Raw genomic sequence first — 17,628 nt, forward strand, 5'->3', positions numbered from 1 at the left:
TTATTCTTTTTGAGATTAAAGCATAAAACCATGTAACCTTCTGGAATGTCCTGCTCACTGAATATGAAGATTAAGCATGTGAGCTGATGTAGATAACATCATAAGGTCCTAAATTTCTTTGTCTGTGTAGGGTAGGGAGCCTATTTTGAAGGTCACACAAAGCAATCAATCGCATAAAAGTTCAGCATTTGCTGAGCATAATAGAATAAAAGCTTTGGGAAATATTAGTACCTTAATGTATTGAGAACCTTTTGTATCATTTGTTTCTTAATTGCTCTGCTTTTCATTTCAGGAGGGAAAGTAACAAGTGCTCAGTCCACCTTACATGTGTTTTCCACTTCCTCGTCATCTGTAACATTGCTCTTGGCTTTAATGGTTCCTTCAACCTCATGGTGAAGACTGCAGTCTTTGTTGTTGTTGTTATTTGTTTGCTTTAGCTTGATGACACCAAGGGATGGAGTTTCATGTCCATGGAGAAACTGGAAACACAAGCTAATTCTTAAAGACCCATAGAAATGCCTGTGGTGCACTTAGAGGAGTGTTGGAGAGAAGTTCAATAATTCATCGGGTTTTCTTCTCCTCTTTATTTGTAAAAGTCCTCTTGGGAGGGGACACTTCTTGGCCCAAAAATATGCAGATTGTATGTAATAAACTTTTGTAACCAAAAGTAATTTCTGTCAAACATACTTCACTTTTTTAAGATACTCAATTTTGGTGACCCCAGTCATGTATCATTAGGTGTTAAACAGTGGTGTCTAGTACAGTACATCTGTTTGGTTTTGAAAAGAAGACCATTTTTTAAATACAGAATGAAGCCTGACACAGCTTTGTTGCATACTTTTCTTGGATCCTCTATCGCTGGCTGTTCCTAATAACAGGAGAGAAAAATATAGTTTATATATACAGCCCATTGTAAAAGCACAGAGAATTTGTTCTGAAAATGTGTATTTGTTTAATTAGCTAAAGAATTGTCAATAAAATACTAGACAGCACACACAAAAGTGGCAAAATGGATCAGAAAAGCCATTTATTTTATTGCAAGGTACATGGAAAATGCTTAAACACAAACTTAAAAGGAAACAAATCTGCTTTTTTTATCAAATGCCATGTGATTTAATATCAAATGAAGCAAATGTTTACTTTCAATAGCAAACAAAAAAATCAATTCCTTATGCACAGAACAAAGAAAACTCCACTGGGCATTTAAACACATTAGGCTGCTAAGTGGACAAATAAAGCAATGAAAGGAGATAAACCTGCATTTTTCCAACCACTTCTCAGCTGTAACTATGTTTTTTTTCCTTTGAGTCCATTTTTTAGTAAATTCTATGCTTTATATATTTGGTAATCAAGTTGAAGTCTATATGAAAATGTATAATGGAAAGAATATTAACATTTTTTTGAAGGTAACCACTCACATATATACAGACAACAGTAGGATATATTTTGGAGAATGTTGTGTCTGAAGAGAAAACTACTTGGATAAGTGCTACTGAACATCATCCTATTATTTAGCTAACTGGCTCTATTTCTAAACATCACTAGAGATTATTCTTGTATGGACCGTGTGCTATCAGTTTCAACCCCCACTTTTTGCTGTACCAAATATTTTTCACTCAATGAACAATTTGGACAATTTTTATTCATTTATTCATGCCTTTCCACATATTGGCATCTGAATCAAAATGATCCCCAGGTCTCTAGGGATCATGACTAGAATGAACATTCCCTTGCTCAGGAAAAATCAAGAAAAAAGAGTTTAACGGGCAACTCCTAGTAGAATAGTTCTTCTAGCTGTCTATCCCTCTAAACAGTGTGGTGTAAATCTGTTTTGGGTGATGGGTTCTGAGTCTAAAATGCTATTATTTTGCCAGCTCACTAACGAAATAATGCTTGGCACTCACTAACGAAATAATGCTTGGCATTTAGCTAATACACTCTAACTCTAGTATTTCAAAACAATAGCCCAGAAAGCACAACTCAGATCGAGTCCTTGATAGGTAAAAAGCTGACTGATGGCTATTTTTTTTTATATATATTTTAGCAGTATAATTTTTAAGAGATGACTCAACTGAAACCTTTATTACTGATATTTTATTTGTTTTCTTTTTTAAATATCTTAAATTTGTTATAATCACCATGTTGCTAGGAAAATAAAGGCAGGACAGTTAGCCAAGAATAGACTGCAGATACCTTCTGTATCTCTGCCCCCAGAATAGCACTTGAGATTAAAGAAAGGAAGGTGGAATGTACCTTGCTGATAGAGCAAAGTCACAGTAAATAACCACCTGCTTTTGCTTGTAAAACAGCAGCATTGCTACTGTGCAAAGAACTTGTTAGCAAGCTATCATTTTTCAAAAGGTTAAGATGAAGAAGATAAAGAAGAATAAAGTAATTAACCAAAGCCCCAAATGGCAATTTTATAAATTAGTTAAGCAAAATCTCCTCTACTTTTTAGACAGGTGCTTGCCAAAGTGGTTTATTTCAGAATATTCAACAGTCACTTGTTGGAAAACACATTCAGTGGAGCGCTATGGGAAGATGACTCTTTGTTCACCAATATGGTTAGATGGTCAAATCCACTTTATTTCCGTGATACAGTGACTTATATGCACTTCTAGCAAGAGGCTGCTCCACCAAGATTGGTTACAGTCAGAGGGTCCAGAGTTACATGTAAGGCATCAATAGGTCAGCATACCATAACAATCTGAGGGTCAGCCTCTGGGGCTGGCTAAACTCTGCCCACCTGCAGCTGCACTCCACCCCCTGCAGCTGCATGTGGGGGAAAGCTACCCTGTGCCTGCTATCTAAACTCCCAAGATGGATTCAAGGACATTCCCAGCACGGGTTGCTCATGTTTATAATTCTTGTGTGCTCTGCTAACAAGAATTTCTCCAACAGTCAGTGCTGGTGGTGTTTTGATTAAGAAACTTTCTGAGTACAATAAATGCCTATGCTTTATAAGAAGAATTAAAGTCTGATGAGACAGAGCCGCATCTAGAAGTATTTTGATCTCTAGCATCAAGATAGAGATAGAAATACTGAAGATACCATCATGTAAAGTAGGTGTATCGCAGGGACAAAAAGGGTTATGTTTTATATTTGACATGAACAGAATATGTATTTTGCATCTTAAATATATTAATAAACATGTTTTAAATGTTTAAGTACCTATGTATTACCTAACTGTTACTTTGTAGTAGATGTTTCCTTCTCATGACATACTATTTTTCAGTTGCAAAGGAAAGCTCTTTTCTTTTTCATGTAAGAGATTGTAGTGCAGTCTATAGTGTGGCTGAGGAGGCTGTATTTTTGTATAATGATACAAGACCTGTTTGGGAAAAAAAAATTAGAAGGAAACTTTCTTTTGCAGACCAAGAGAAAGATATTGTCATGGCCCATATCAAAATGTTAAATATGTTGTATACAATCTGTATATATACTATATATAATGGTATATACGATGTGGAAGACACAGTAATATAATAGTTCCTGTGTAATGTTCTTGTAACATTAGATCTTTTTAATAAATAATTCTCTTTTTATTGACTTTTATCTTATCTCCTATCAGCTCCTGAATTTTATTGTAGAGGACGGGGTGACACAAATGTTTTGTATTCCAGCAGCAACAACCTTTTTAACCTTTAATATGCCCTCATTAATGTTTATACATATGTAAAGGATGAGCACCAAGAAGATGGAGCCAGGCTCTTCTCGGTGATGCCCAACAACAGGACAAGGGGCAATGGGTGGAAGTTGAGGCATAGGAAGTTCCATGTAAACATGAGGAAGAATTTTTTCCCTGTGAGGGTGACAGAACACTGGAACAGGCTGCCCAGGGAGTCTCCCTCTCTGGAGATATTCAAGCCCCATCTGGATGCATTCCCCTTGTGATCTGGTATAGGTGATTCTGCTCTGGGGGGGGGTTGAACTAGGTGATCTTTTGATATCACTTCCAGCCCCTAACCTTCTGTGATTCTGTGGTTTAATTACATCACTTTAAAGAAGAAAATCATCTCTTTTCAAGAGTGAATGTGGACAACGCAGCCATTGAAATCAAATTATTTTTGGCATCAGTCTAATTTCACATATGCATTGGCTTCCCTGGGTAGGTATTACTTTCACAATGAAATAACTGAAAGGTGTAGAAAGGAGATAACTCTCAGCACGAAACTCTAACAAATCCATGAAACCAGCTTCCCACATAAAAGCTCTCCTGTATGTAAAAAAATTTAAATCATGAAAAGAAGTGCTTTGTAAGGAAGCCACCAAGGGAAATCCTGCTGAAGTAGAATATAGTTTATAGGACCTCTCTGGTATATGTATAATGCTCTTTTAAGGGTCACCAATACTCCATGGCTGTATATGCACAAAAGTACACTGAGGTCATTTTATGTTCAGTTGAAAAGTTTAGTTGCTTTGTTTTATATTTGAAGTAGTTTTTGTGATAAATCACAACAAAAAAAAGCTTTCAAAAGATACACCTATGATTCTGAAGAAAAAAAAAAGTAGCAATAGGTGATTCAATTCTAACAGATACTATTTCTTTATATAGTTTTATCTGACTTTTTAATAATACCTACTCACTTCCTTATGAGATGCCTATCTGTAGGGGTAAATGACTTTGCAACTCAATGTGAAGTCAAAAAGCCCATTTTGGATATAAAAATAGATTGCTACAGTCATTGTTTGAACTAGAGACTTCAATTAAAAAAATGAGCATGGCTTAAATAGCATATTATATCAGGGCTTCCATTAAATTAGTTATGAATGTCACAGAAAGCTGTAATGACCTCGTTTTGCTGACATGGAGAACTGTGCATATTGAAAATCCATATTCTATCAGAACTTCTACCAAACTGCAACCCAGCCCTGCCCTTTTACGGCCATCATCCTTGTTCTCTGAAGATGAAAGACATTTTCCTTCTTAATTACTATGTATGCTTTTGAGGGAAACAATGTCAGAGATGAAAGAAAATGAATAGCATTCCATTACATAAGGTTAGTCAGCTTTAAGCTATTACAGTCTCTCTACGCACGCTGACACATGGCTCCAGAGTTTGCTCTATGGCTTTTCACTCAATTCCAGTAAAGACAGATGTGAGCACTGACTTCCCCTTTATTGCCGTTCATCTTCGAAGCTTTTTTTCTCCACTTTGGGACTCTCAATCGAAGAAACCCAGAAGGGGGTCAGGGAAGCGGCAGGCGCGGCAAACTGCGCGGCGTTAAGCGCTCACTCGAGGTATCACAGTATCACAGTATCATCAGGGTTGGAAGAGACCTCACAGATCATCAAGTCCAACCCTTTCCCACAGAGCTCAAGGCTAGACCATGGCACCAAGTGCCATGTCCAATCCTGCCTTGAAGTGCAGTGCCTGGCAAGCGGGCGAAGAAATTAATTAACTCCCAATTTAATATCACTTAAGGAAATCTGGACTCATCAGAGCATTAGCTTTCTTTGCCAGGAGATAGCCTTTCACACAGCAATTTCCATTCTAACCAGCTGGGAGCCTTGGTCTCCTTCCGGTCTCAGCTTTGTAATATTCCTCTCTAACTTGCAATAAAGCAATATATACACACAAGAAATCCTCAACCCTTTGGAGAACACATCAGAACTGTTCTTACATTTCTATGCTAGGTTCCTTCAGAATCTCAGGCTCAGTTAAATGCATTTAATCTTTCCTTTCAAGATTATTGACTGTTTGGGTCCACTGTGTGCGTGCATAAACAGAGTTTTAAAGTCAGCCAACGCTTCTGAGGAAAAATAATAGTGAACATCTGTATTTTCACAAGGAACAAAAATAAACCCAAAATCCCTTTCTACCACAAAATAAGAGCTCATTGCTCTGGACAGACATCCTCTGAGAATTTTCTGAGACAGACCTAAATTCTACAAAAACTAGAAGTCAGGTAGCTTCACCATCTCTGTTGTAATGGCACATTTCTTACCCTCTTTCATTCTTCTAGTCCTCCAGTCTGTATTGACAGTGAAGATTGTTTCAGTCCAGGTGCAAACAAAGGGTGAAAGGGACACACACAGAGGAAGAAAGAACATTTTCCAAGATTGACCACTTGCTTTCCAAGGCCCAGGAAAGAAATTCCAGAGGCTCCACACAACAAACCCAGGCAGAACTCGCAACTGCCATCTGATGACCCTTCACATCCCCGAGACTCTAAACCTCACCTAGGTTTTCTACCTAAAAGGAACTAGCATGAGCTCTGTAGGAGAAGCAAGCAGCTTCTTTCCTCTCATTCCACCTGGCCACGAAATACACAGGAAAAACTTCCACTCTTTCCACATCACAAGCAAAACTCAACCATACTTCTGAACCCACCTGAAGAGTTTGGAATCACTGTGGGAGATGCTGCAGGGAATTTCCCCACTCCCCAGTATGCCTCATGCTTTCTGTGATGCCAAGTTCTCCTCCAGATATCTATGCTTCTTCCAAGCAAGCATATTGTGGGCCCTGTGGAAAATGCAGGAGCATCAATAAGAACAGCTGCTGCTCACACGGGCACAAAGCTGTTCCCCAAGTGTCAGAGTTTGATCTTGAACTTACGAACAGAGACTTCTGAAGCACTCCAATGTCTTGCTGCTTGGGCAACAAAGTGACCTGTGCTCTGCCTCCTAGCTTCTTGTGTGAGGAAAAGAGAAAACATTTGCACTTACATGTCCAGTTTTGCTTTCATGCATCTGATGGCTTCCCAGTTCCTCTGACAATACTCCTCAGAGATTTCTTTAGCGGCCTTCACACTCGCCAGTTGCCACGCAGTCTCCTCCTGCAATTTCCGGACTCTCTCCAGTTCTTTTTCTGCAGCTCTATTCTTCTCCTCCAGCTTTAGAATTCTTAAGGAGCTGGAGGCCTTAAGCAGCTGGTGAAAGGTCTGAAACAGAAACCCTGTGAGGAGAGGCTGAGGGAGCTGGGGTTGTTTAGCCTGGAGAAGAGGAGGCTCAGGAGTGACCTCGTTGCTGTCTACAACTACCTGAAGGGAGGCTGTAGCCAGGTGGGGGTTGGTCTCTTCTCCCTGGCAACCAGCAACACAACAAGGGGACACAGTCTCAAGTTGTGCCGGGGGAGGTATAGGCTGGATGTTAGGAGGAAGTTGTTGGCAGAGAGAGTGATTGGCATTGGAATGGGCTGCCCAGGGAGGTGGTGGAGTTGCCATCCCTGGAGGTGTTCAAGAAAAGAGTGGATGAGGCACTTGGTGCCATGGTCTAGTGGACTGGCTAGGGCTGGGAGATAGGTTGGACTGGATGATCTTGGAGATCTCTTCCAACCTGGTTGATTCTATGATTCTATGATCTTCTTATTACTTTAAGCAAGACAATGACTGTGTATTACAGACTCACAAGAAAAGAAGAAAAATGTATTCTAGCAATTTCAATACTCATATCATTTCTTATATGGTCAGCTGCTTAAGTAAACCAGCCAAAGTGTCTTTTTGGTGATGATTGTTAGCTTAGCAAGCCACCCTTCACAGGATACATAACTGACAATCACTAGAAGAAACTGACAAAGAAATCTGTGCAGCCTCTTACTTCATATTTTATTATGTTGAAATAGTTATGTCTGGTTAGATAAAAATATCCTATTTTTTTTCCATTTTTAAGCTCTAACTCACCAATGCCAAAAAAATAGAGAACAAAAACACAAGAGCCTTCCTGAAAGATATAGTTATCAAGATGAGCAGCAAAAGCAGGCACACAAATAAAGATATTCAGCAGATTTTTATTTTTATAAAGAAAACAAGACAGAGAAATGCATCAATTTCCTTTCAGTAACTGAACACATGTGAATAAAAAGATCTTGGAAGTATTTTCAGCATATCTGGGTCAAAGCTTTAGCAAGTACAATTTTACGTTGAGTTGCATTGCTCTGATGCATGGCTGAGCAAGCATTTCCATTTCATAACAACATCATTTCTTGTCTTCTACAAAAGGGACTTTTAAGACAGGACTTCAAAACAAGGCAGTCCTGATATTCCTTTAAACCTTCACCATGTGGATTGACTCACTGACTTAGAAAAGAAGTCTTGGCCTAATTGCTTAGCCTTGTATAACCCAGTCTCTTATTCTTGAGCAATATATGCACTCAAATCTATCATTCTTTTGGAGAGAGTTATTTTAGATGATGACACTTTACATGCATGTTTGTTCAAATAAACAAGTTTCACTTGCTTTAGGTGAAAGCAGTAAATGCCCATTCTGCTGTGATGACTAGATTGTATTACTTGGGCTGTCAGATGATCAGTAAAGGTGATGTGTAAGCCTGGTATTAGTTCTTTTCTAACACAGATCTAAAGTAAATTGTTGATGATTTCTGGTTATACTGCATTTATTTTAAGTCTCATTAGGAAAAAAACAAATCCTGGATGGTACACTGAGTGTCTCTCCTGCTCCCATTACAGAGACAAAAAACTAGCATTTCACTCTGCCCTACAAGTAACATCACATTTACTGCCAGACCATCACAGAATGGGCAAGATGAAAATGCAGCATTTTTACTTTGTCTTTTATGCTGAATAGACTAAGTGGAATGATTTGGGCATAATGTAAAAAAGAGACCCCATTGATGTAGGTTATCATTTTAAAACTTAGTTTTCCACTCCTGAGTACACATATACTCACTAATTAACTTGAACAGCAGTTTATAAGACCAGTTTTGACTCTGCCCATTTAATGAACTAAATCCAATCAGCCACCCTGTTAGCATAAATGGAAACTGTGTGTCTACAAGAATGATAAATAACTGATTGCCACAGTGATTAGCATAACGTGACTCCTGGGAAGCTGTTTGGCATTCAGCTCTTTTCAAGGACTGATACAAGATTTGCTGTGCTCTGCATTGGACCTACAGCATATTTAAATAGAAAGATATCTTTCTAGATCTGATGACTGACATTTCCTGTTTCCAAGAAAATGAATCACATTTTTCAATCTGGTGCAGGTGCTTCCACATGAAATATATATTTAGCTCATTCCATTAAAAACAACAATAACAAACTCTGAGTGGTCCAAGTTGCTCCATGCTGCTAAGGTAAATCAGCCTCAGTAAAGCTGTTGCTGACTGACAGTTAACCAACCTAATGACTTCACAGACTGTATACTCTTTTCTGGAAGTTTCTAAAGACGTTGTATACTTCAGCTAACTGGACTGTAGAGACATCCAGAAATTGAATACATCAGACAATCCCCTGCACTACAGAAAGAAAAGGGATGATATTGTGAATACAGGTGAGGTAATTCGAAATCTTACTAACAGAGCATTAAATATCTACATTTGAAGAGTGGGAAGTTCAGCTACTCCTTTGTTCTTTAGCTTCAGTTCTGTGGTAAATTGAAATTATCCCCAAATAAAATCAGCAGACTTGCTCAGAAGCAAACGAAACTATATAATTACAGCAGGCTGAAATATACAATGCATATGTACAAAATATATTTACAAATATTTGCAATTATTTACAATTGAGCAATAACACAACATTTCTCCCTGGACAAACCCAGGTTTTCCAGCAACCAGATCTGCTCCCTCTTCCCTCTCCCTCCCTTCTCTTGTTACCTCCTAGTCAGTTTGTACCACTGAGAAGGTTAGGACAGAGATAAGGATAGAAGTGCGAAGCAGAGAGTTGGAAGGAAATCGAAGCCAAGGAGAGGAAGAAAAAGAAAATGTTTATACACTGCCTTTTTAGCCCAATCAGCAAACCAAAGAATAATATAGACTTTATCATTATTATTCTTTTTACAACTAATCCTCTCTTTACCTTTTGCACTAAGCTTTCAGGAAAGTCCTGGTTTCTCAGTTTAGAATTTTCCACTAAGTCTTAAACTGCTACAAGTTCCCATTAGGAATATGCTTTAGCATAGGTCCATATTTTTAACATAGTAGTTTGTTCGCTGTCAGAAAAAAAATCCTCTTCAGATACAAAATATATCTGTGGGGCTTTTCAGGAGACTGCCATGCCTCTCACAACAGAACTGTGGGTGAAGCTCCTCCTGGACTGAAGGTCATCATCTCAGACAGGGTCGATATAGCTGCTCTGAGTATTTCTTCCATCATGCAATGTGTAAGTTCACTTCAGCCCACGAGAGTTGAGCTGCAAATAAATTCTATTTTAATTCTGCAAGTTAACAAGAAAACTTTGAAATAACTGATTAAGAAGAAAAAAAACAACAAACCAAAACCCTTATGTATTCAATGTACACTATAAATTTAAAGTAGGCACAGCTTCCAGAGAGACACAGTGAAAACTCGAAGGAAGTGAAATAAGGAAATAACTTCTCAAACTAACATAAATGCAAAAAAAACCCTAAAGAAATAATGTTTTAATCATTCCTTGTGCTCCTAAGGAGAGACAATGAGCTATCATTCCCAGGAAACACCCTAAAAAAATTAAAATATTGCACTTAATGTTCCCAAAATCTGAACTACATCCGCAGCAACAGCTAAATATAATGCAAATTGTCAGTTCAAGGAACCTATAAAAGAAACTGACCACAAATATGGTGGAAACATGAGTGAGAAATAAATGCAACAAATACAATTGAGAAACAAATACAACAAATATAATAAAAGAAAAATTTGAATCTTCACTCTTGTCTTCAGGCTTTCAAAAAATATTCTGTTCAGTTTTTTGAATGATTTGGCATAGTTCAGCTCAAGCAAATTTTCTAAAGTGAAGATACAAAATAGAATCTAAAATGCTTGTGGCTTCTTTTGTCCGTTCTTCACTTGTATGAACCTGTGGCTCAAATAACACTCATTGACTAAAACAATTTCTTTGTTCCACTACTCAGTAGTAATGTTGCCACATCTCACATCTTCAGACTGATGATCCTCTTGGTACTCAGTTTTAATCTGGCCGTATTTGCTATTGTATTTTTCAGCTAAGCTGGACACATTCTAGCTAGAAGTATTTCCCCCTTCAGTTTCATGGTGTCCTTATTTCAGTCCAAGGGTTCCTCCATATTTTAGAGGCAAAAATATAGGAGTATGAAACTTCTGTGATTTAGTGGTTATTTACACAGTTGCCGTTCACTGTCAAGCACATATGCAGGTGTGTGCATGTGTCTGATGTCCCCAAATAAGTATCAGTTGACATTGTGATTAAGGCTTTTTAGCTTGCCTTGAATTCCTTTAAAGCATTGTTTAGTGCATGACATTACAGTGCCTAATTAAGCAAGAAGTAACTAGGATAGCTGGTGACCTTTTCCAAGTGATTTCCATGCATAACATGCTGCATAAAACGTGAAACTGCAGCTCCTGAATGAAACCTATCAAAAAGAAAGACTGTTCTGCTTTATATTGCCATTCTAGAGTGCTGTGTAAACGACTAGGATCTTTAAGTCAAAATCATTGTGTGTGACATTTCATTTTCATAACCTTTTCATCCCATGAAAGTATGTTTTTAATGGTATACTTCTAGTAAAATATTAATGATTTTGCTGAATGTGACAAAATTTATAAGGCAATATGCTCAGCATCATTTGTAGGAATACTTATAATAAGTGCACTCCAGGTATAGAGAAAATTCTACTGGAAAAGTGAAATATTCAAAAAGGTATGTAAAATATGCTGTGATTTGTGCATCACTTCTTTGTGTTATCAACTTGAAAAATACTTCTACTTCAAAGGAAATATCAGTGAGCTTTGTAAAGTTTTCAAGACCCAATTCTAAGTAACAATGAACCCATTTTAGGCAGAAACTATTTTTCATAATTTATTTGTCTTAGAGTATCTTTCACACTGACCTTGCAAAGATCCTAGGTAAATATTCTGTAACAGGATAGAAAGGCTTCTGATGCACAGGTAATAGCAAATAGTGTTCTAGCCTACAAAATCAGTTCAAGGGGATATTTTCTGGTTCTGCAGTATTCCCTCATTTCCCTTTAAAAATCTTCCATTTTTCTCTAGTTACCAAGCTCTGATGATTTGTTTTATGGCTGGGAGGTTTAAGAGAGGAAGGGAGTTACCTGTGTTGAGGAGGGGAAAAAAAATTATTCTGATTAAGGTAGAAGCCTGGAAACTCACTGCACAGGGACTTATTTCCTGGTGGGAGAAGTTATACCACTTCACCTCTCCCTTGAACAAGTAGTTTTCTACAACATCAAATTCTGGCAACATAATGAGAAGCTATGGAGTATAGAAATTATATTCATAAAGCACACAAGATTGTAAGTATATTAAAAATTACAAGACATTCATGCTGGGAGGTCCTTGGTTGGTATTTCTAAATGAGTATCATTGGAAGACTTTATTTTTAACTCTTGCCTGAACTGACCAGCTCAGATGAGCTTACCTCCAGCCATTTCCATATAAGAAGATGGACCCATTAAAGCAATATTCCCCACACGAACACACACAAGGGCAGAGGATGGGGGAAGGACATATTTTCAGGCTTTCACAGTAGACAGTAAAAACAGTCCTCCAGAATTCTGTCATAAAAATGGGGAGGAAGAGGATCTTATACAGGAACTAGACAAATGTGATTGTAGTATAGTCTGTGTAAAAGACAATATTTTACCTTGTAAGACTCCAAGGTATCAAGATCACAATCTATTCTTAGGAATCCCAGAGATTAACTGATTAAATAATGGTCTACTTAAAAACAGACATCACTTTCTTTGTATCACTTTTGCAAAAGAGAAAGTATTCATGTGTACTGTAGTTTGAGAGTTTTAGATTAAAAGTCTAATGTTCGTTCCCACAAGTATTGCTCAGTTGTTAATATTCATCTCAGAAGCTGATGCTCATTAGATCATAGATGGCTTGAGATGAGTCATGTCAGTCTCATGCTGTTTAATTTAGACATGCAGACATTTTTATACTTTTTAATTCCATAGCTTGATGCTTATTCAAACCTTTTACTTCATTTCTGCTGCAATTGCTTTTCTTCTCGAGTAAAAATAAAATTAAAACCCCCCAAAGAAATAGTTCAATTTAGCACAAAGACAATTTTTTCCCCCCAAAACTGTAATTTTTTAGAACTTACATTTAGGTCACTTCACAGCTCAAAGTAAACTAAATTAAATATGTATCTATTCCAAAGTTACATTACATTCCAGACACCTGATAAAATTAAATGGAGAGATGTATTACAGTCTTTGAGAGCATATATGTAGTAGTTTTAGATCCAGATAAGGTGATAGTAGTAACTGTTTGCTTGGGTTAGCAGAAGGATCTGTCAGAGCTAATGACAAAATCAAACATTCAGGCTGGAAAAGACCCTCAAGATCACCAAGTCCAACCAATATCCTTACTCTACAAAGTGCACCTTTAAACCATATCCCCAGGCACCTCATCCAAACACATCCAGGGTTGGTGACTCAACCACCTCCCTGGGCAGCCCATTCCAATGCCTGACCAGTCTTTCTGTGAAAAATTTTCCTAACACCCAGTCTAAATCTATCCAGTTGCAGCTTGAAGCCATTCCCTCTTGTTCTATCACTAATTACCTGTGAGAAGAGACTAGCACCAATCTCTCCACAATGTCCTTTCAGGTAGCTGTTAGACAGTGACGATGTCTCCCCTCAGCTTCCTCCTTTTCAAACTAAACACTGCCAGCTCCTTCAGTTGCTCCTCATAAGATTTATTCTCCAGGCCCTTCACCAGTTTTGTTGCCCTCCTCTGCACTCACTCCAGCACCTCCATATTTCTCTTGTAATAAGGTGCCCAAAACTGAACACAATACTCAAAGTGTGGCCTCACCAGAGACAAGTATAGGGAGACAACCACCTCCCTACTCCTGTTGAACACAGCATTTCTAATAGAATCCAGGATGCCATTGACTTTCTTTGCCAGCTGGGCACACTGCTTGCTCATATTCAGCTGCTTGTTGATTAGAAGCCCCAGCTCCCTTTCTGCCAGACAGCTTTCCTGTCACATTCCTCAATCACTTGATTTAAATGATCACTGGTTTGGGGGGCATGGAAAGACAAAAAGGAGTAAATGAAAAGACTAACAGACAAACTCTTTATTCAACTTATAAACTTTATGAATCCCAAGCGAATGTCAAGATATTTCTGTCCTTTCATATCAAAGTTATCACTACTGTGGAAAGAAGCTTACTGTCTTTCAGTTACAACATCAGAAGCAGTTTGCTAAGACCTTTGCGGTCAGTGCTCTTTTTTCCAAGAGGTAGCCCTCATTATGTGGTAGAACAGCTTCCTATGTAATTAAATCCTGCTCTGGGAGGATGACTTCTTCTCTCCTCTCTGCTATCAAGTATTTCACAGATGTAGAGTAAGTACTTGAACTTTTTTTGTTGTTTGGCTTTAGAGCTATGGGACAGTGGTATCTTGGAATACAGACTTTATCACAAGCTTTTTCCCCAGAGAGAAGGATCCTACCTTTTGTCCTGATACAGATAATAACTAAACTTACCAGACGTTCAGGAAATGTATTCTATTGATTTTCTCTTCGCTTATATACAAGTTCTGATGTTTCTCTTTCCATCCTCTGCTTGTGTCATTATCTTCGCAAAGTTAACAAATTCAAAACATGAGGAGATCTAATTTTGCAAGGACATTTTTCCATTCTGATTATCTAGATGGAACAGGTTGGCATTTGTTGAAAGAGCCTCTCTGCAGAAAGTGTACCATCCATTGTACATCTTTACAATGGAATTAAGCTATTGTTGCATGACTGTAAATGCTAATAGCTCAGATAGGAAGAACAGAGTTCTGATATTAGGACCTGCAAATAATCAACAATTAATGAAGTCAAATATTTGCAATACCTGGAACTGAAACTGACATTTCAAATAATCTAAGCATTTCAGCTCACAATCATTCCTGCTGGCAGTTAGGTCACTTCATTTGACCTAATGAATTCGCAGTATAACCACTGCAGCAGAGGAGTCTGTCCCCATAGTAACTTATGCCTGAACAAGTAGGAAACAAAAATTGATGGCCTCCTCATTGGCACTTTAATAGGTTAAATACAAGGGGACTTGAAAGGAAATGCAATTTGTCATATTAGATGAAACAGGCAAGAGCATAAAAAGAGTCAGTAGTTGGATGCTGAATCACACAGAATCTGAGAAAACATCTGGTGGAATGAGACCTCAAATATCATCCAGTCCAACTCTCAACCCAGCACTGAAAGGTCAACACTAAACCATTTCCATAAGCACCAGATCCACACACTACTTAAATACCTCCAGGGATGGTGACTCCAGCAGTGCTCTGGGCAGGCCATTCCAATGTTTGACAACCCTCTAAAGACTGAGCAAGACTAACATTTCTAATAACAAGAATAAATACTCAGACAATTGCTGTCTCATGGACTCTCCACGGGAAAGAAGCTTGCTTAGAAGCCTAGCTGTAAGTGCTCAGGTATAGCCAGAAGTTAAGGTTTCTACACAGGTAATTCTGGGTCAGCTATTATGACGTGTTTTTCTCAAAAGTTAAGATTGAGTGGCCATGAAATTGTCACTATTATGACAATAATTTGTGTAAGTAAAGGAACAATACAAGAGTCCTATTTCCATGCAGAGCACTGTGGTGAAGAGAAGGCCAGGACATCTCATCACAGTCCTGCCTCTCTAGTGGAAACAGCTGAGCTGTATTGCACTAGACCCAGTTTTTTAAAACACAGCTTATTTACAGCTCAATTGCAACATCTAAGACTGACTTTAAATGTTTTTTCAATACAACTTTACCTTGTAAAAACACTAAAAGTGTTCTAGTTCTCATAAGCAGCATGTGCTAATTACATTGGAGAAATTCTCAGAATATTAAAGCATATGATATGTCCAAGGCTCACTACTTAAGGGATGAAAAAGAGGTTTCTCACTAATTGGAACAGCAGGGGAATAACAAAAAAACTTATCACAGGGTAGAAAGAGAAAGAAAAATAGCCAGGCATTTTACCCTTCAGAAAGGTTTGCTTAAGCATTTCAAGCCATTTTAGTACTAACAGGTCTCATTTCCCTGATGTAATTAGTAAAGGAAACAACAATTACCTGCAGGTTCATTAAATAAATCAGCACTGTTACTCATTGTGAAGTTAATGATCAGTAGTGCAGTGATGATTGTTATGGACACAGTATAGTTGTTGGTATGCAGCAGCAACATTTTGCTGAAGTGTACTACCGTGCTTTTTAAATTTTGCCATTCAAATAAATGAATTATTTCTGCTTTTTCATTTAATAATTGAAATTCTAACTGGGAGTGATTTCTGCAGTCTAATTAAGATTAAAAAAAATCAGCATACACTAAATAAATTAACTGACATCTGTTTCTATAAAACAGCTTTTTCTTGCATTCATGTTATGTAACTCAGACACACCAGCAACATAATGCTAGTACTTATTGTTGTGGAACTCCCAATTTAATATCACTTAAGGAAATCTGGACTCATCAGAGCATTAGCTTTCTTTGCCAGGAGATAGCCTTTCACACAGCAATTTCCATTCTAACCAGCTGGGAGCCTTGGTCTCCTTCCGGTTTCAGCTTTGTAATATTCCTCTCTAACTTGCAATAAAGCAATATATACACACAAGAAATCCTCAACCCTTTGGAGAACACATCAGAACTGTTCTTACATTTCTATGCTAGGTTCCTCCAGAATCTCAGGCTCAGTTAAATGCATTTAATCTTTCCTTTCAAGATTATTGACTGTTTGGGTCCACTGTGTGCGTGCATAAACATAGTTTTAAAGTCAGCCAACGCTTCTGAGGAAAAATAATAGTGAACATCTGTATTTTCACAAGGAACAAAAATAAACCCAAAATCCCTTTCTACCACAAAATAAGAGCTCATTGCTCTGGACAGACATCCTCTGAGAATTTTCTGAGACAGACCTAAATTCTACAAAAACTAGAAGTCAGGTAGCTTCACCATCTCTGTTGTAATGGCACATTTCTTACCCTCTTTCATTCTTCTAGTCCTCCAGTCTGTATTGACAGTGAAGATTGTTTCAGTCCAGGTGCAAACAAAGGGTGAAAGGGACACACACAGAGGAAGAAAGAACATTTTCCAAGATTGACCACTTGCTTTCCAAGGCCCAGGAAAGAAATTCCAGAGGCTCCACACAACAAACCCAGGCAGAACTCGCAACTGCCATCTGATGACCCTTCACATCCCCGAGACTCTAAACCTCACCTAGGTTTTCTACCTAAAAGGAACTAGCATGAGCTCTGTAGGAGAAGCAAGCAGCTTCTTTCCTCTCATTCCACCTGGCCACGAAATACACAGGAAAAACTTCCACTCTTTCCACATCACAAGCAAAACTCAACCATGCTTCTGAACCCACCTGAAGAGTTTGGAATCACTGTTGAAGATGCTGCAGGGAATTTCCCCACTCCCCAGTATGCCTCATGCTTTCTGTGATGCCAAGTTCTCCTCCAGATATCTACGCCTCTTCCAAGCAAGCATATTGTGGGCCCTGTGGAAAATGCAGGAGCATCAAGAACAGCTGCTGCTCACACGGGCACAAAGCTGTTCCCCAAGTGTGAGAGTTTGATCTTGAACTTACGAACAGAGACTTCTGAAGCACTCCAATGTCTTGCTGCTTAGGCAACAAAGTGACCTGTGCTCTGCCTCCCAGCTTCTTGTGTGAGGAGAAGAGAAAACATTTGCACTTACATGTCCAGTTTTGCTTTCATGCATCTGATGGCTTCCCAGTT

General features: G+C 38.3%; 1 protein-coding gene and 1 long non-coding RNA gene across 9 annotated transcripts in view; one reads left to right on the plus strand and one right to left on the minus strand.

Annotated features, from left to right (window-relative positions):
• The window catches only part of CNTN5 (contactin 5), a 736,829-nt gene extending 733,274 nt beyond the window's left edge, over positions 1-3,555 (plus strand). For all 8 annotated transcript variants that reach the window (XM_064170433.1, XM_064170430.1, XM_064170397.1 and 5 more), the window contains one exon: positions 293-3,555. In XM_064170433.1, coding sequence (XP_064026503.1) covers positions 293-396 — 104 coding nt within the window. In that variant the 3' untranslated portion in view covers positions 397-3,555. The remainder of the gene's footprint in view (positions 1-292) is intronic.
• Positions 3,556-9,415: 5,860 nt separating this feature from the next.
• Positions 9,416-17,310, minus strand: LOC135173609 (uncharacterized). The gene is made up of 3 exons (XR_010301389.1): positions 17,256-17,310; positions 16,870-16,896; positions 9,416-10,095 (listed from the first exon to the last, which is right to left on the minus strand). It is a non-coding gene; the product is annotated as an uncharacterized LOC135173609 (long non-coding RNA).
• Between the last annotated feature and the right edge of the window lie 318 nt (positions 17,311-17,628).

Source organism: Pogoniulus pusillus, chromosome 3 (genome assembly GCF_015220805.1).
Source record: "Pogoniulus pusillus isolate bPogPus1 chromosome 3, bPogPus1.pri, whole genome shotgun sequence".
Classification (NCBI taxonomy): Eukaryota; Metazoa; Chordata; class Aves; order Piciformes; family Lybiidae; genus Pogoniulus; species Pogoniulus pusillus.